Source organism: Hypomesus nipponensis, chromosome 17 (assembly GCF_054491055.1).
Source record: "Hypomesus nipponensis isolate SF chromosome 17, ASM5449105v1, whole genome shotgun sequence".
Taxonomy (NCBI): Eukaryota; Metazoa; Chordata; class Actinopteri; order Osmeriformes; family Osmeridae; genus Hypomesus; species Hypomesus nipponensis.
Genome location: NC_140377.1, coordinates 9,418,384 through 9,433,163, shown reverse-complemented (window position 1 = coordinate 9,433,163; position 14,780 = coordinate 9,418,384). Strand labels below are relative to the sequence as shown.

At 38.1% G+C, this 14,780-nt stretch overlaps 4 protein-coding genes and 1 long non-coding RNA gene across 9 annotated transcripts; 2 read left to right on the top strand and 3 right to left on the bottom strand.

The window, feature by feature from the left end:
* Positions 1-286: 286 nt before the first annotated feature.
* ubfd1 (ubiquitin family domain containing 1) lies at positions 287-3,442 on the bottom strand. Its single transcript, XM_084677126.1, has 7 exons — positions 3,289-3,442; positions 2,289-2,570; positions 1,994-2,202; positions 1,760-1,825; positions 1,446-1,551; positions 1,286-1,368; positions 287-983 (listed from the first exon to the last, which is right to left on the bottom strand). Exons 1-7 carry the CDS (start codon positions 3,302-3,304, stop codon positions 873-875), a joined length of 873 nt encoding a protein of 290 aa, XP_084533252.1. The 5' UTR covers positions 3,305-3,442; the 3' UTR covers positions 287-872.
* Positions 3,443-3,463: 21 nt separating this feature from the next.
* LOC146253410 (UNC93-like protein MFSD11) lies at positions 3,464-8,375 on the top strand. 4 transcript variants are annotated; one of them, XM_084677124.1, is made up of 13 exons: positions 3,464-3,881; positions 4,318-4,343; positions 4,767-4,822; positions 4,937-5,044; positions 5,126-5,205; positions 5,414-5,510; positions 5,918-5,976; positions 6,065-6,209; positions 6,400-6,449; positions 6,544-6,609; positions 6,693-7,095; positions 7,183-7,318; positions 7,545-8,375. In XM_084677124.1, exons 4-13 carry the CDS (start codon positions 5,019-5,021, stop codon positions 7,695-7,697), a joined length of 1,215 nt encoding a protein of 404 aa, XP_084533250.1. In that variant the 5' UTR covers positions 3,464-3,881; positions 4,318-4,343; positions 4,767-4,822; positions 4,937-5,018; the 3' UTR covers positions 7,698-8,375. The 4 variants fall into 4 exon arrangements, with proteins under 4 accessions (XP_084533250.1, XP_084533248.1, XP_084533247.1 ...); XM_084677122.1 differs by having other exon boundaries at positions 4,166-4,343; XM_084677123.1 differs by having other exon boundaries at positions 3,466-4,343; positions 6,693-6,818; positions 6,921-7,095.
* On the bottom strand, positions 6,843-8,950 carry LOC146253409 (uncharacterized). The gene is made up of 3 exons (XR_014731709.1): positions 8,856-8,950; positions 7,519-7,682; positions 6,843-7,046 (listed from the first exon to the last, which is right to left on the bottom strand). It is a non-coding gene; the product is annotated as an uncharacterized LOC146253409 (long non-coding RNA).
* nsmce1 (NSE1 component of SMC5/6 complex) lies at positions 8,872-11,707 on the top strand. Of its 2 annotated transcripts, none has more exons than XM_084677128.1 (8): positions 8,872-8,985; positions 9,317-9,443; positions 9,600-9,647; positions 9,761-9,838; positions 10,159-10,305; positions 10,408-10,524; positions 10,634-10,760; positions 10,927-11,707. In XM_084677128.1, exons 2-8 carry the CDS (start codon positions 9,381-9,383, stop codon positions 11,013-11,015), a joined length of 669 nt encoding a protein of 222 aa, XP_084533254.1. In that variant the 5' UTR covers positions 8,872-8,985; positions 9,317-9,380; the 3' UTR covers positions 11,016-11,707. The 2 variants fall into 2 exon arrangements, with proteins under 2 accessions (XP_084533254.1, XP_084533253.1); XM_084677127.1 differs by having other exon boundaries at positions 9,526-9,647.
* kdm8 (lysine (K)-specific demethylase 8) lies at positions 10,605-14,443 on the bottom strand. Its single transcript, XM_084677129.1, has 8 exons — positions 14,265-14,443; positions 13,183-13,679; positions 12,913-13,085; positions 12,694-12,826; positions 12,556-12,606; positions 12,249-12,398; positions 12,069-12,161; positions 10,605-11,891 (listed from the first exon to the last, which is right to left on the bottom strand). Exons 2-8 carry the CDS (start codon positions 13,639-13,641, stop codon positions 11,727-11,729), a joined length of 1,224 nt encoding a protein of 407 aa, XP_084533255.1. The 5' UTR covers positions 13,642-13,679; positions 14,265-14,443; the 3' UTR covers positions 10,605-11,726.
* Between the last annotated feature and the right edge of the window lie 337 nt (positions 14,444-14,780).

Sequence of the window (14,780 nt, the reverse complement as noted above, 5' to 3'; positions counted from 1 at the left end):
AAATCCCCTAGAAATATTGTTGTAGTTAAAAATGAATCTTGTGTCTGTGTTTTTAGATTGGATTCTACTTGACGCCGTGTTGACATACTTTATAAATTAATTGAAAGGATTATTCATCCAATAGTCTGCCACTGACCTGTAAAGTAGTTGATTGTGCAAAATATTGAATTTGCTTATCCCTCTCCCAGCAAAATCAGATCACATTTGTAACCACATGGTTACTGAGGCATATTACCTCTGCTTGGTGTACAAATGATGAAATTAATGTAATATTTCTGTCAAGATATTCCTGCAATGAGTTGAGCCCCTGTTTAATACCATGGCCAATCTCACAGCATAAGACAGCTCCACTCAATCAATACAGTTGCTAAATCATTGTGTTATAATACTAGTACTTATTGAAACTTGTGAAAAATGTAAATGTTATTTTTGACCTCTTAACATGAACATACATGTATAGCCAATTTCAAGATAGCCACAACTAAATGAAAGTAATGTAGTCCAAAATAATGATGGCATGTCTTCAGATAGACAAACATTACATGAATATATCCTAGTGCATTTATTTCCTTAAATAAGTTTTATTTCTTTAAGAATAACTGGGGAAAGCATTAGCAATCTCTGTACAATTGTTTCATTGTTTTCCTTGGGTTTGCTCAAAAACTTGAATGATGAAATTGGGCTGAGAAATATAATGCTGCCGCTTAGTGCACTTAAAACCCAAAAGAATATGAATAGTCCATAGGCATCCTTCAGTTTGCTTTTTCAAATATGCAATATCAAGTTCCTTAGATTTCCTCATTTTCTCCAGTTTCCATGTTCATGTGCTCCTCTGTAGATCCCAGTTTTTCAATGTCAATTATGGAGGCACATTAAAAATACTGCCACTTCCCAAGGACTGTGTCTTTGATTGCATCAACAAACTGTATAGGGACCCAGTAGACCCAATACTGGGAGGCTTCTGTTGGACCCAGCTGGAACGCCTAAGCAAGTGGGGCATACAGTAAATGCTTTACACAGAGATTTGGAAATTAGTTAGTAAGTAGTAAGTCTACAAAACAGTTCTACCAAATGCAGAATCCATACTAGTTCATGGCCTCCTGCAAGAAATTAGGAGTAATATTCCCTGCTTTACATTTGACCTTGACCCTAAGCCATTGTAAAATATGGTTCACAATATAATTATATATATGGCACCATGTATAATTTCTTCCTGTTCAAATGTATACAAAAATCCGATTCAACTGTTAAAGCTTTTCTCAAGAACAGCTTGAGAATGCATTACCATCATGTGATAGTCTTCATGGCCTTCAATTGGTTCAGTCACCACATTTTTTATGGAGCCCATTGGGACTTTCTCTGTCCTCTCTGTAGGAGACAAACAACAATAAGAACTGCTTGACATGAACCCCTTTTCTGCAGGGCAAACCAAGACATTATCTCACCCTTAGTTCCAATCCACAGCTGATCTTGTTCCAGTTTGAAGGTGAGTCGAACTTTTCCACCGGTTTTGTTGTACATTCCAGCTAAAGGCACTGTTGGTAAGCGTTCCTGTTTAACAAATGAAAGATCTCTTGCTGGTCATTAGTGGACGAACAAGGGAATGATTCACAGCGACTGCTCTCCTAGCTCCTCCTCAGTCTGCAATACAGTGTGGTGGTGCCAGCTGAAACATTTGCAGTCAAAATACTAACTGAACACCAGACAAAACAATCGTGTGTATATATATTTTTTTTATTACTTCATGGTTTACACTTACCTTTGTTCCTTTTACTGATGGCATTATGTCTTCTGGTTTACCTTTGTCCAACACCTTTCTGTGTTGCTAGGGGGGATTTTTAAAATCCTTGTTAGATCTTGGTTGTTTTTTGTTAAATACATTTTAGCCTCTTCCTAAACCTTGCACCGGATATCCTATTACAAACAAGCTCATTTCTACCAAGCCATCCAAGTAGGCTCATTTACAAAGCAATATATAAGACACCAGTCTTACCTTTTGCCGACACAAAGGTTCTTTTTTGTTTTCTTCTGCTTTAACTTCCTGTTGCATTACCTCTTTTGGGGTGTTGACAGCTAGTACATCATTTATTGTAGACCCAACCACCATAATTTTTGCACCATTTGTAACTTTGATTTCTCTTAGCGTCTTATCCTCAGGGAGCAATCCCTTGTACATCACTTTCTGCATGGCAGGTGGAAGACCTTTAAACAAGTAAGCATACTTTAAATGAGCTACTACTGTCTTTTACAGTTTGAAAAAAGTTGTAACTAGCTGACCTTACTCTTACCAGTGAGTGAATGGATCCTCTCTTTAAGTTTGGCACCAGTGCCATCCAAAGGAATTTTCAGGTCATACTTATTCTTGTTCCAAATTATCTTTAGATCCACCATCTCCTTCCCATCATCTGTGTCATCTCCATTGCTAACAGTTGGGTCCTGAGTTGAATTGTTTTCCCCATCTGCTTGAGACATGTGATCAGACTCTACAGCATCACCTCGGTCAACATAATCACACAGTGGTTCTGGCTCTTTAAGCTTGGCTTCCGTTTCCATTGTTATCTCTTCACTCCCTATAAAAAAGGATCACACACTTCATGTCAGACATTTTAAATTGAACATTATTTACCGTTACCCATGCCATTCTTCTAAAGTAAACAATGTTAGCAGTAGCTAAAGTTGGACAAATCCAGTCCAATCTCGGCAAGTCAAGGTCCCGACACCTGCTCAGAAATGGCCAAACAGTCAGTTCAATCTGTTAGAAGTTGCATCTGATATTGGCTATCTAGCTGTCAAAATAGGTAGCCTAGCAAGTTAGCTGGCTGCTGCTGTTGTCTAGCTTGCTAACCCACACTGGGACTAGCCAGGAATTTGTCAGCGATTATAGCAAACACTGTCAACGCTAACTAGCCAACAGCAGCTAACATTGCATCTAGGTACTGTTAGTTGTAGTGTATTGGTCCAGTATTTATGGACAAAATGCCAACTAATGTAACCGTAGATACAGTATATGTAACCTCAAAAACAAAATCGAAAGGACCAGCTAGGTTACTAGCAGCGGACCGCATTATGGCTGACTAACGTTGCTAGCTAAGGTAGCTAAGCTAGTTGCAACGACCAAACACAGCAAGATATTACAGTAACATTTGTAAAAATCGTAGTGACAAGTGCAATTTTAGTTAGTATAATTTGCAAGCCAATTAAATACAACGCCTAATCCCTTGTAAAAAAGGAAAAAAACACAGGAAATTTAGTTGGGACGGCATGAAACTAAATTTTCTTGATACCCACCATCCTGGGTCGCCATGATGATTGTGTACAATATGATCAGTGTCTGTGGCTGCTGCTGGAAACATCGATTTAGCTACTGGGCTTCCATACTTGTACGCGATTGTTAAATCAAAGTTGTCAATCGTTTAGCTTGCCTGGGTGGTACCACGGTGTACGGGGTTCGCAAACAAAAAATGTAGACCTTTTATTATAAATCACTTATAGTATTTGTACTTGACTTTAAATTAATTTGAGAACAAGACTGTAAAATTAGAATTATTCCTGAATCCTTTGTTGATATGAAATTACAGCCAGATGTTAGGGCTAATCAAGGTCGTTGGCTTACACCTCTCGCTACATATAGAACAATGTAGTAGGCCTTTATCGCACGCTGACCATTTTACCAACCGCCATAATCTGTTAAATGCCTGTTACAAGCATATACTACCGTGTCGATAGTCTGTAGTCTAAATTGAGACACATTTCTGTGAGAATCGACAGGCAACGAGACTAGTCATTGTCCGTCTGAAGCAAAACTAATTGACCTTATGACAACTGTGTTGGCTATTTAACTGATGTCACATGGCTGCTCAACTCTGCCCAATGTCCAAGAGGTTTGTGGCTGCTGGATGTTAATCAATTTCGAATCGAGGTAGCCTATTATCAGTAAGATCTGCGTACGAGAGCAATAGACGAGTTCATGGCCACACCAACACAATTCAACAGTATAGCCAGGACGTCCAAAGAGCGAGTATTGTAGAAGACAAGTTACGAAGCTGCCCGCGCTTGAATCTAGTAGTTTATAGGGGGAATTTCGTTTAGCAAAGGCATTGCAGGATTTAATTTTTCTGAACTCGTTGTAACTAGTTGCCGTGGTAATGTCTCATTCATGCAACAGGTGTTACATTGGGAAACATTGTATGATTTCCTAATTTGCTATCGATAACGAGCTACATCGTAAAGCCAGGCAGAAAGTTGCTGCAAGTATGGCAGACCTGAGAACATTCAACGTTGTGATTCTTGGTGTTGGATTTTTGTTGATTTTTACAGCATTTACAACGTGTGGAAACATTGAAGTAAGTATACAAACAGTATATGTGTGACTTCTTAAACATCAGATGCATGTGCGTAACATCTATTGCTCTCTTCCGGAGATGGAGGCTAGATTTGCATGTAGGCTACTCAAGTTACGTTAGGAGTTTTAACCAAAACGAAGTGCATCAAACTTATTTGGGATTGGAGCCTAAATAAAGATCCACTGAGTTTTACATTTTATTTTCCAATGCAATTCAACCTCACATGATGCTGAAAAGGCTGTCAGTCTGGCATTGTAACAAGTCAGGCGCATCTCGTGCTTCTAATTTGCTTCATAAATTATCATGCCAGACGAATGAATGAGATACATTCATGTATTTTAAGGTAATTCCACCTAATTTAGCAGTACACTATCGGAAAACGTGACAATGTAACAACTTTTTTATTTTCATTATTTTTTAAAGCAAACCCTGATTAAGAGCTTGGATAATGGTAGTTTCACTGGAAGTGGGTACGACAGGTAAGTTGTATTGTGTAACCACTGTTATTTAACGCAATCCACTTGAGTATAATTTAATTTATATCACACCGGTAACATGACTGCATGTTATGACACGTGTATTTTCCAATATAGCCTGGGAATCATCTATGGAGTGTTTTCCTTCTCAAATGTACTTGCTCCAACCGTTGTTGCTGTAATTGGACCACAGATTACCATGTTCTTCAGTGGAATTCTGTACAGGTGAGTATCAAGAATTGTAAAAATACTATTTGGGGTTTTATGTCAGAGATACCGTATTTAATATCCCTTTTCCCCTCCTAGTGGTTACATAGCCGCATTCATCACTCCATCAGTATGGTCCTTTTATTTAACTTCAGTGTTAATCGGCATTGGAGCAGCCAGTAAGTCACTTTGTTCTGAGACTTCTTTCCCTGGTTAATTTGTCCTCGTGTTTTTTATACTGTCATGACATATTTCATTGCATGATGACATTGAGAGGCTGCATTGAGTTTAAGGATCAGACAGGACTATCAAACTAATGTGTCTCCATTTGAACCATTCATGTCTATTGTCAATAACATCCCTGAGATGTTTCTCATGTTTTGTCAGTGCTTTGGACAGCTCAAGGGCACTTCCTTGTGGAGAACTCTGATGCTGCCACTATTAATAGGAATACAGGGATGTTTTGGGCTCTTCTACAGTGCAGGTATGTAATGTGGTAGATTGAACACTTATTACACTGACTATACTGTATATGGAACAGACATGACAAGTCATGTTGAACATGCATGTTGCATAACATGGATTAGTATGTACCTTCATATGCTTTTTCAACATAACATGTTGAATAGGTTCACCCGAATCCTCAGTATGAAAGCTGTCTGGTTGACGTAAAGATTCACGCGTTCATAAATCAGAGAACCCAAGGTTGAGCCAGGAGAATGCAAATGAAAACTGACAAGCAATGCAGTGGTTCCTCTAACATGAGCATTCCACCTACCTTGACTGCTTTAGTTCTAGAGATGTGTTGGGATATTTAAATGTAGTACTCTATTTGGATAATGGATTCTTTGATTTTTGTATAATTTCTTTATAATTGTTTTTCTTTTTCAGCATGTTGTTTGGAAATCTCTACATTTATTTTGAGTGGAATGGAAGTACAGACATTTCAGGTAATGATTCTGGAAATACTTTTTTGTTACGTCATTGTTTCAAGGACACCTTTTACTGTTTTTCCATCTTCATCTTTGTTCCTTTCAGACAGGAGCAGAAAGATGATCTTCACTGCTCTGCTGATCACATCTGTACTAGGAACCCTTAGTTTCCTAGTACTGAGGAAGACTCTTCCTTCAGAAGAGATACTTTCTGAGGAGGAAGGGCAGTCTTTGCTTCCAACTCGCATGATGTAAGTAAAGATATTTTTGCTAACACCCATTTTGTACACTTGATATTCAGTTGTTGCATTTCCGAGATTTTAAACGCTCACCAAATGTCAGTTGATCACAACTTGGACTTTGATTTCTGCTTTCCATGTCTTTAAAGGGAAAGTTATTTTGCTTTTTGCAAATAAATATTTCTTGTGTTTTTCTTTGTAGGTATAAGCAAAGGGCAAGCACGGCTGTAAAGGATGCAAAATCAGAATTCCGTAAGTTTGTTAGGTCCTTTGATTGATCAAACCTATGTATTTTTTAATTCCCTGATCACTGTCTTTTGCTTATTTATGTTTTATTTCTTTAAAGAAACAATTATACAACTGCTTAAAACCAAAACGATATTGCTCCTGAGCTGCTGTATGGCGTACAGTGGTAAGTATGTTTATTTTGTTCATGTTTATCTGTTGAAATCTTCCCTACATTAAAATGTTTTAGTAACAGCTTTCCCTTTCTAGGCCTTGAGCTATCCTTTTACAGTGGGGTGTATGGGACATGTATTGGAGCAACATCAGAGTTTGGAGAAGCATCTAAAGGGTTGATTGGCATCTCTGGCATTGTAGTGGGAGTTGGAGAAATAGTTGGTAAGCTTACAGTTAATGCCTTCAATTTATTTATTTTTCAAATCACATTGATACAACAAGAATTGCTTTGCTGTGTTTTACTCAATGTAATGTTTCAACCAGGTGGAGGTTTATTTGGGCTAATATGTAAGAACAACCGCTTCAGACGCACGTCTGTGGTCTTCTTGGGAATGGTCGTCCATTTTGTTGCCTTCTACTTGATCTTCCTCAACATCCCAGAAGATGCCCCTATTGTGTTAAAAACCAACACACAGCACAAACCATATCTCACACCAAGGTAGTGCTTTTAAAACTGGTCAATAATATAACTTATTGACTGACATGATAGACTTCAAACTTAATCATTTTTGTTGCTGTGTCCTAGTGTATCAATTGCCCTGCTGTGCAGTTTCTTGTTGGGCCTTGGCGACAGTTGTTTCAACACTCAGTTATACAGCATCTTGGGGCGTGTGTATGCTGAGCAAAGTGCACCTGCCTTTGCCATCTTTAAATTCATTCAGGTAATTATATAAGAAAACAATAGCGCCCTGACAATTATACCAATTGTACCTCATGAGTCCATTTGGAAGCTCTAAATATACAGTAGATGTAACTGGTACTTGTGTTTACCAGGCCATGGGTTTTGAATGTAGTCATTTGTTACTAGACACCAAAAGTGCATCCATACTTTATTTTTGTATTTATATGAAATATCCATTACCATGTACTTTTATTTTTGTTGTTTAGTCCATCTTCGCAGCAATCGCCTTCTTCTACAGTGGCTATCTACTTCTGACATGGCAGCTCCTACTAATGGTGATCTTGGGCTTTACTGGAACACTCTGCTTCTTTATGGTGGAGAGAATGCAACATTTCTCTGTCGATCTGCAAGAATACTAGCAGATTTGTCATCACAATTTCACTACTGACAGTTAAGTATAGTAAAACAGTAATTTCCTGTTTAACATCAATTTCAATTTCCTGGGTTTTTGCGTTTTAACTTACATTTTTATGCCGCACACAATACACTAAGTTGTACCTTGCTCTTATTTATGTATATTAATGTAGACATTCTATTCACATGCACACAACCTTTGCTGTCACTCTCAGGGTTGATATATAAGATATCCTTACACTTTTGCAAAATTGTTATTCATCAAACATATCATGATTCCTCAAGAAACCTTTAATATAAATCAATATCAGCTTATTGATAAAATGTTTGACAAGTGGCAGTCACCAAAGATTTCACTGGAATTACTTTTTGAATGTGTATTTATCAATTGTACAGTTGTGTGTGCGATAAAACCATTTATATTGTTAAGAAGTATGCACCAGAGCTTCCAATCCTTCACGTCTCCATTGCCTTGCAATGCAGCCACTACTTTGTGACTTATTTGGAAATCTTTTTTAGCTTTGATACAATCCTCTTTTTAAAATGTAGAAGTAGTTACAACAATGTATAAATGATAATTTATAGCAAATCATTTTTATGAATATCCTGTCAGTAATACCCACTATTCATGTTTTTCTTTTTTATAAATAAAGCTATAAAAAAAAAAGTTTAGTACACTTTAATATCTTTGTCTTCACAGTTTTTCATTTTGACCTGAATTTGAGGCACTTAAATTAGGATTGCATTTTCTGTGCCAGAGAAAATCAAATTTTGACCAGATGATGGTGGTAGGACCTGGTGTCCTGGTTTGACAAGCAGAAATAACAAATTCCATGAATACACTGTAATGGGTGACAAGATGGTGGATTTAGAACATGGGGGGGGGGGGGGGGGGCTTGATATTCGAAATATTATTTCAGGTGGCAAAAATTGGTGTGTGTAGTCTGTTTACGGAAAGCAATAGGCTACCCAATCTCCACATATTTGCATATATTACTTGAGCAATCCAATTTGGTGCCCTACGCAAGACTTTAGACGATGCACCTTGCATCGCAGCCAATTCCCCCACCATCCACTGTTCACTTCACACAGAAACTGCTGAGCAAAATGATTGCCTGACAACGACCAATTACATATATTTTGACTGCTCTTGAAAAACGTACCTGCTGCTGCAGTCCGCAAGGGGGCGGTCGATCATTAGATAGCTGGTCAGAACAATAGAATAAGACGAATTAAGCGGGTTCGATGGTTGGGCTAGATGAGGAGGTGTTTCTATCTTTTCCAATACAGGAGGTATGTTGTATCAAGCCACTTTACAATATCAAGAAGCTATATTATTAACTTAAGGATATCCAAAACATGACTAGTTATGAGTGGAATTTATGCTAGCTACTAGCATTTCATACGCGCGTAAATGTATCGCGGTAGAACTTAAGTTAGCTAGTCTCAAGTAGGTAACTCCAGAAAATGTGTTCTAGTTAGTTCTAGCTACTTCTACATGACTAGACAACGGTAGACATTTCCTTGACGAATCAGTTTGCTAATGGATACAAAGCATATCAAGCGATACCATTCAACACTTCTTTAATACGGCTTCTTGTCCTTCTGTCTTTCTTGTTTTAAGGTTTAAGCAATGGCTCGACCAATGGGAGACAGCCATCGAAGATTCTTGCAAACATTGATGGTCGATGGAATTATTGATGGTCCCCGAGCAAGAGCTCTTCACAGGCACTGTTGTGAGACCCACAGTGGTAAGAAGAACACAGCACATTTATAACTGGAGCAAAGACAAAAGTGTTATTAAACAATAACCAGCTGCCATTTTTCATCCAGCACATTATTCCCACGATAGACTTGATGAATTCATTGATGTCATCAATGCTCAACTGCAGCCCATGTTCATGCAGATCAGAAAAGGGATGTCTGAAGAAGATGGTCTCACACATTATGCCTTGGTGAGACTGTCAAGCAGAAGAAAGCAATATGCCCTGTCCAGTATGGATCTCACTTGAATAATATTGTGTGACTAAGAATTTCCAATTAACAAGGAGCCATTGTTTTCTTCCAGGTGAACATGGCTGAGACGGATGTCACCAGGATGTCATCAGATTACGCAGACAATGAACTGGAGTTATTCAGAAAAACAGTAAATATTCAATTTACTTCTATATTCAGCTGTTTATCATTACCCCTTGACATATTGACAATGTCATTTTGTACAGGTGACCTGAGTATGGGTCTAATCATAACAGTACTAAAACAATACAAATTAAGACATTTTAAGGAGTAATTCACTCAGTGTGCACAATGTTTTGGGGTTTGTTTCCCCTATCCTAGCACTATTGTTTGTATGTACGTTATCTTGATGCTTATGTATCAAGATTGTCTGGATATTCAGTTGCCAAATAAGTTGACATTAGTTTATGTCAACGTGCTTTGATTGAATGGTGCCCTGAACTGTTTCAGATGGATCTGATTGTGGAATCTGATAACGGAACCGCATCATCCACAGACATCCTTAATTCTGCTGACAGCCTTCAGACTAAGAAGCTAAAGAAGAAAGAGACAGAACATGTGCTGGCCAGGCTTGTCCAGGAGAAGTGGCTGAACGAGGTACCATCTTAAAATGGGAAATGAATGCAATAACCTGGTCCTTTTATTTACTTACAAACGACAGAGGACTGTAATTCTACCCTTAAATACTCTGCTCTTCAGAAACATGGCGATTATTCTCTATCAACCCGTTGCATTATGGAGATGGATACATACATTCGTATGATGTACACGGACCAAGTCAAAGTCTGCCATATCTGTCACAATATTGCCTTACAGGTAATAAGGATAACCTCAGCTAATTAGACAAACTTGTCATGCCTGGTATAAAAACAGTGAGTCCTATTGCTATTAAGAGATTCATTGACATGTTTCTTTAATTCTGCAGTGCCAAACGTGTGATAATCCATCCTGTGGGGTCAAAATCCATAACCCATGCGTTGCCAGGTACTTCAAAGGCAGGACTGATCCTCGATGTCCTGCCTGTGAGGATTTTTGGCCACACGAGATTCCAGGTAAAAATGTAGACTGAAGATGATGTATGTTAGAATGTTGTAGAGTTCCTCAGGAGATCTTGTTAATGCTACATGCATGGGTTTCTCAGGTTTAATGATGACACACTCCAGTCCATATGCATTATACTGTAGTTCTCAGAAAATGACACTTGCACCTTCCTCTCAGAGGTTAGCCGATCCCAGTCCCAGCCCTCTCAGAGTCCATCAGCCAAGGAGAACACAGCACCAACTCATTCAAAGAGATCCAGAAGATAAAATGGCAGTGTACCTAACTCTTATCTGACAAAACATTTGATCTGTGTTTATGGAAGGACCAACGTAATGTTTCTATTGTTGGTTGAATTTGACTTATTTATAAAGTTGGTTTTAAATGGTTCATGGCGATCATATTTGTGAGAGCAGTAGCTGTAATTTCCGTTCATGAATCTCAATCATCAAAATCTTGTTAAATTACTTTCAGAGGGTTTTAATTCTTATGTGAACTATTTCCTTTTCAGTTTTAATGTAAAGCTGTGTTTACATCATTTGTACCTGTGGTTCATTAGGTTGTTAAATTAGAAAACTTTTCCCTATTTGAATAAATTATGGAAATTAGCCATCATCTCAGACAGTATCTGCAGGGATAATTTGGAAACACATAATTAAATATGCTGATTTGATGAAGCATACGCCATTAAATTAAATGGGTAACAACTCTGAATATTTTACATGCAGGAATACATTTGTACACAGTTTAAAGCGCTTTTTCATACAGATGCAGTGCTTGTGCAACAGCTTCACATATTTTATGGAAATCACCAATATAAAGTAAAAGGATATTCATAAAACTATTATATTTGTATTGACATTTGTACAATTGATTGTACACAGTACAACACTGCACAGTCCTCTGAGATAAAATACTTCACAATGCAGCAATAAACACATTTTGTTGATTTTCAAGTTTATGTATTTTCATGCTTTGGTTCATGACCACCAGAAGCTCACAGAGAAGCTAAGCTCCAGAGATCGCACATAGTGCCAGTACTTGACAGGTATGAACAGGACATCTCCAGGCTGCAGAATACACTCTAGATAGGGAGTTTTGGAAAACTCTGGAAACTGCCTCATGTCTGGATTCTCAACATCTACCTACAACAAAGATTGTAGATTGTTATTGCAATATTGTTAAAGCATGACATATGTCTTGTATAAGACTATTTCTCTAGTTCTGCTTCAGAGATGAGATCTATGCTTCATTTACTACTAGTATACTATGTGAAAGTACTGGTGGCTAGTTTATTGACATGAATTAAGATTTTGACTTGCCTGACTGGTGTTGTGCAGGAGTGGTGACTCGTGAGGATAGAGCTTAGATGTGTGTTCTGGTGAGTAGAGACGTATGTACTTTCTTCCAACCACCTTAACCCAAAAAGTAAATTTGTCATAAGCACACCTTGTCCTGAGTGAAAGACTGCTGGCCCCATGTTCACATACAAATGTTGTCACCTGAGCCAAGAAATTCTGTTGTGGATCTTGGTGTAGGGGGGACACTGTGCCCCCTGGCCCAAACCAGGCATTTATGGTGATGTCATCTTCATCTCCCTCACCAAGGGAACAGTAGTCAGGTATACGGATGTCTTTTTTTAACTCTGGGACCTCAAGGCGGTTGCATAAAGCATAGGAAATTATACAGTGTTTGATTAATTATTTACTTGAGACTCCAGTCAATGTTACTGTATTCAGAGGAATAACTTGCTCAATGGGTTAATGCTCCAATCTGTAAGAATGAATATATGTTGGTTTGAGCACTTACCTGCTCAAATAACTGATGCTGAGCAAGATATCCCAATCCTTTAACATCATCCTAAGAGAGTATAAAACAGTGAGATGGTAATAGTGAATTGTAGCTATAGCTTTCATTAATTTACCTTTACATTATTATTTTACTTACTTTAACAAGAATATATTGATCAATAAATTGATTGACTGTAAGAAGTTTCTGTGACCACTCCTCATCAGTATATCTTGAACCCACTTCAACAGGTACAGTTCGACAACCGGCAACTGTTTGCAGGTACTCTATACTTTGTAGAAAAGCACAAAATTAGACAGTTAATCTACATATGACCTAAATGGCCTATGAAGTAGTAGGTAAAAAAAGTAAAGATACCTCCAAGGTTGATCTTTGAAGGCTGGCCAGTGATCTATAGTCCCTTCTAGTATAACAGGTGTTTGGGGAAGAAGGTAATTTGTATTGAAACTCTCTAAAGATGGACAGTGTCTCCTTGGAACGGCCATTGTCGGTTTGACCAATGGCATGGAGAGGCATTCTGACTTCATTTTCTGTTGAAAAGAAAGAATCTTTATATTCAGAAAAATTTTATGTCGTCAGAGTAAAACATGTACGGGACTAGCATTTTATACATTTAATACATTTTACCTTGGTAATGACCCGTGTACTTAGATCTTCCTCTATGAAGTGTCTCTTCCTTGCTTCATTTTGTAAAATGTTAACAAAGCGTTGTAAAATATTGTCCAGAATAGCTGATCCCATTAGTAGGCCCATATCACAGGTCCTAATAGCCTCTTGTATAATGGTATGAGATGGATCCTCAAGGCACAGGGATGCGACTTTAAACAGACAGCCATATGAATACACATGCCTCCACTCTTTAGCTACATCACGCCAGGTTCCTGTGTTCAGCTTTTCCCATGTAAAGTCCAGAATGATTTGAGCATTTTGTCCACTGAGAGAGCCTTTAGTTCCACTGTATAGTTGCTGTCGGGATCGCTTCAACAAGTCCACAACACTGGACTCCACTTTGTCACTAAATTCCAGAGGAAAATCTGCTTCACTTTGAGGCAAAGCAGAAATGATAGTTGATCTCAACTCAGCCATCAAAGTGTGCTTAGTGTCTTTAGTTAGCTACAAACGTTCTGTGGAACATACGTAACATGTGATTATACAGTGGACACAAAAGTAAGTGCAGACAATGAGTCAGTCAAGTTTTAGGCTCGACTAAGTATGCCTACATTGTATGAATCTGCATGTTGCCTGTACTATGTATGTTGGGAGACCAACATGTATTATAACACAGAAGGACCTATAATGATTGCACACAAACGATAAACCTGACTAACTGGCTAGTCTAAAAGCTCTAACTAGAAGTTAGGTAAGTTGTTGTGCAGACATCGGTGACCTATCTAAAACTGTGACCACCGTCGCAGATCTAATGGCTTTCCAATGTTAGGATAAGGGTTAGGACTCGAATACTTGCTGAGTATGGCGAGCCATAATAAGAGCGACCCCTTGGTCACAGTTTTCGATAGGTCACAGATTTAGGTACAACACCGGGAACTGTTCGTTTAATAGTCAGCTCGCTAATAATTCACTAATGACATAGGCCTATACTTTAAAAACATCGGAAAAGCTACATACTGGCGTTACGTATTAATTAGAATTGGCTGTAGCCACCAATACGTTTAAACAGGTTTTGTTAACGTTGCTAATTGTTCACTTGCCTGACTGAAAAGTGTCCAAACCGCCGCAGTGCTACGACTTTTCATAAGTGTTACATTTAAAACGGTACGTTTAGAAACTACATATATCACGTATGTTCCTCATGTTATCAGAACGATCAGAGAAAACGCATGCTCGATTTTGCTTTTAACCTTTTAACCTGTAGGAAAGACATAAATATTCGTACAAACAAGGACATATAGTTTGTTGCACAATACAAACTTTAAATAGAATATAGCCAACCAGACAAGAAAGCTGCAATGACTTCTATCTCCAGCAGAGGGTAGGCTACTAACTATTTGGAATAAACAAGCAACAATCGAAGTGTGAGCAAAGAGATTCTCTTCTACTGTGGTGTGAGGCTGCCGAAAGCCAACGGTGTACCTTTGCTTTTAAACGGTCTGTTGGATACTGTACCTTTAGAAAGAGCAACTTTGTAATATTCTGATAATCAGTTGTATTCTCACTATCGTAGTATTTAATAATAATATAGCAATTAAGCACAGGAAAGCTCTTCA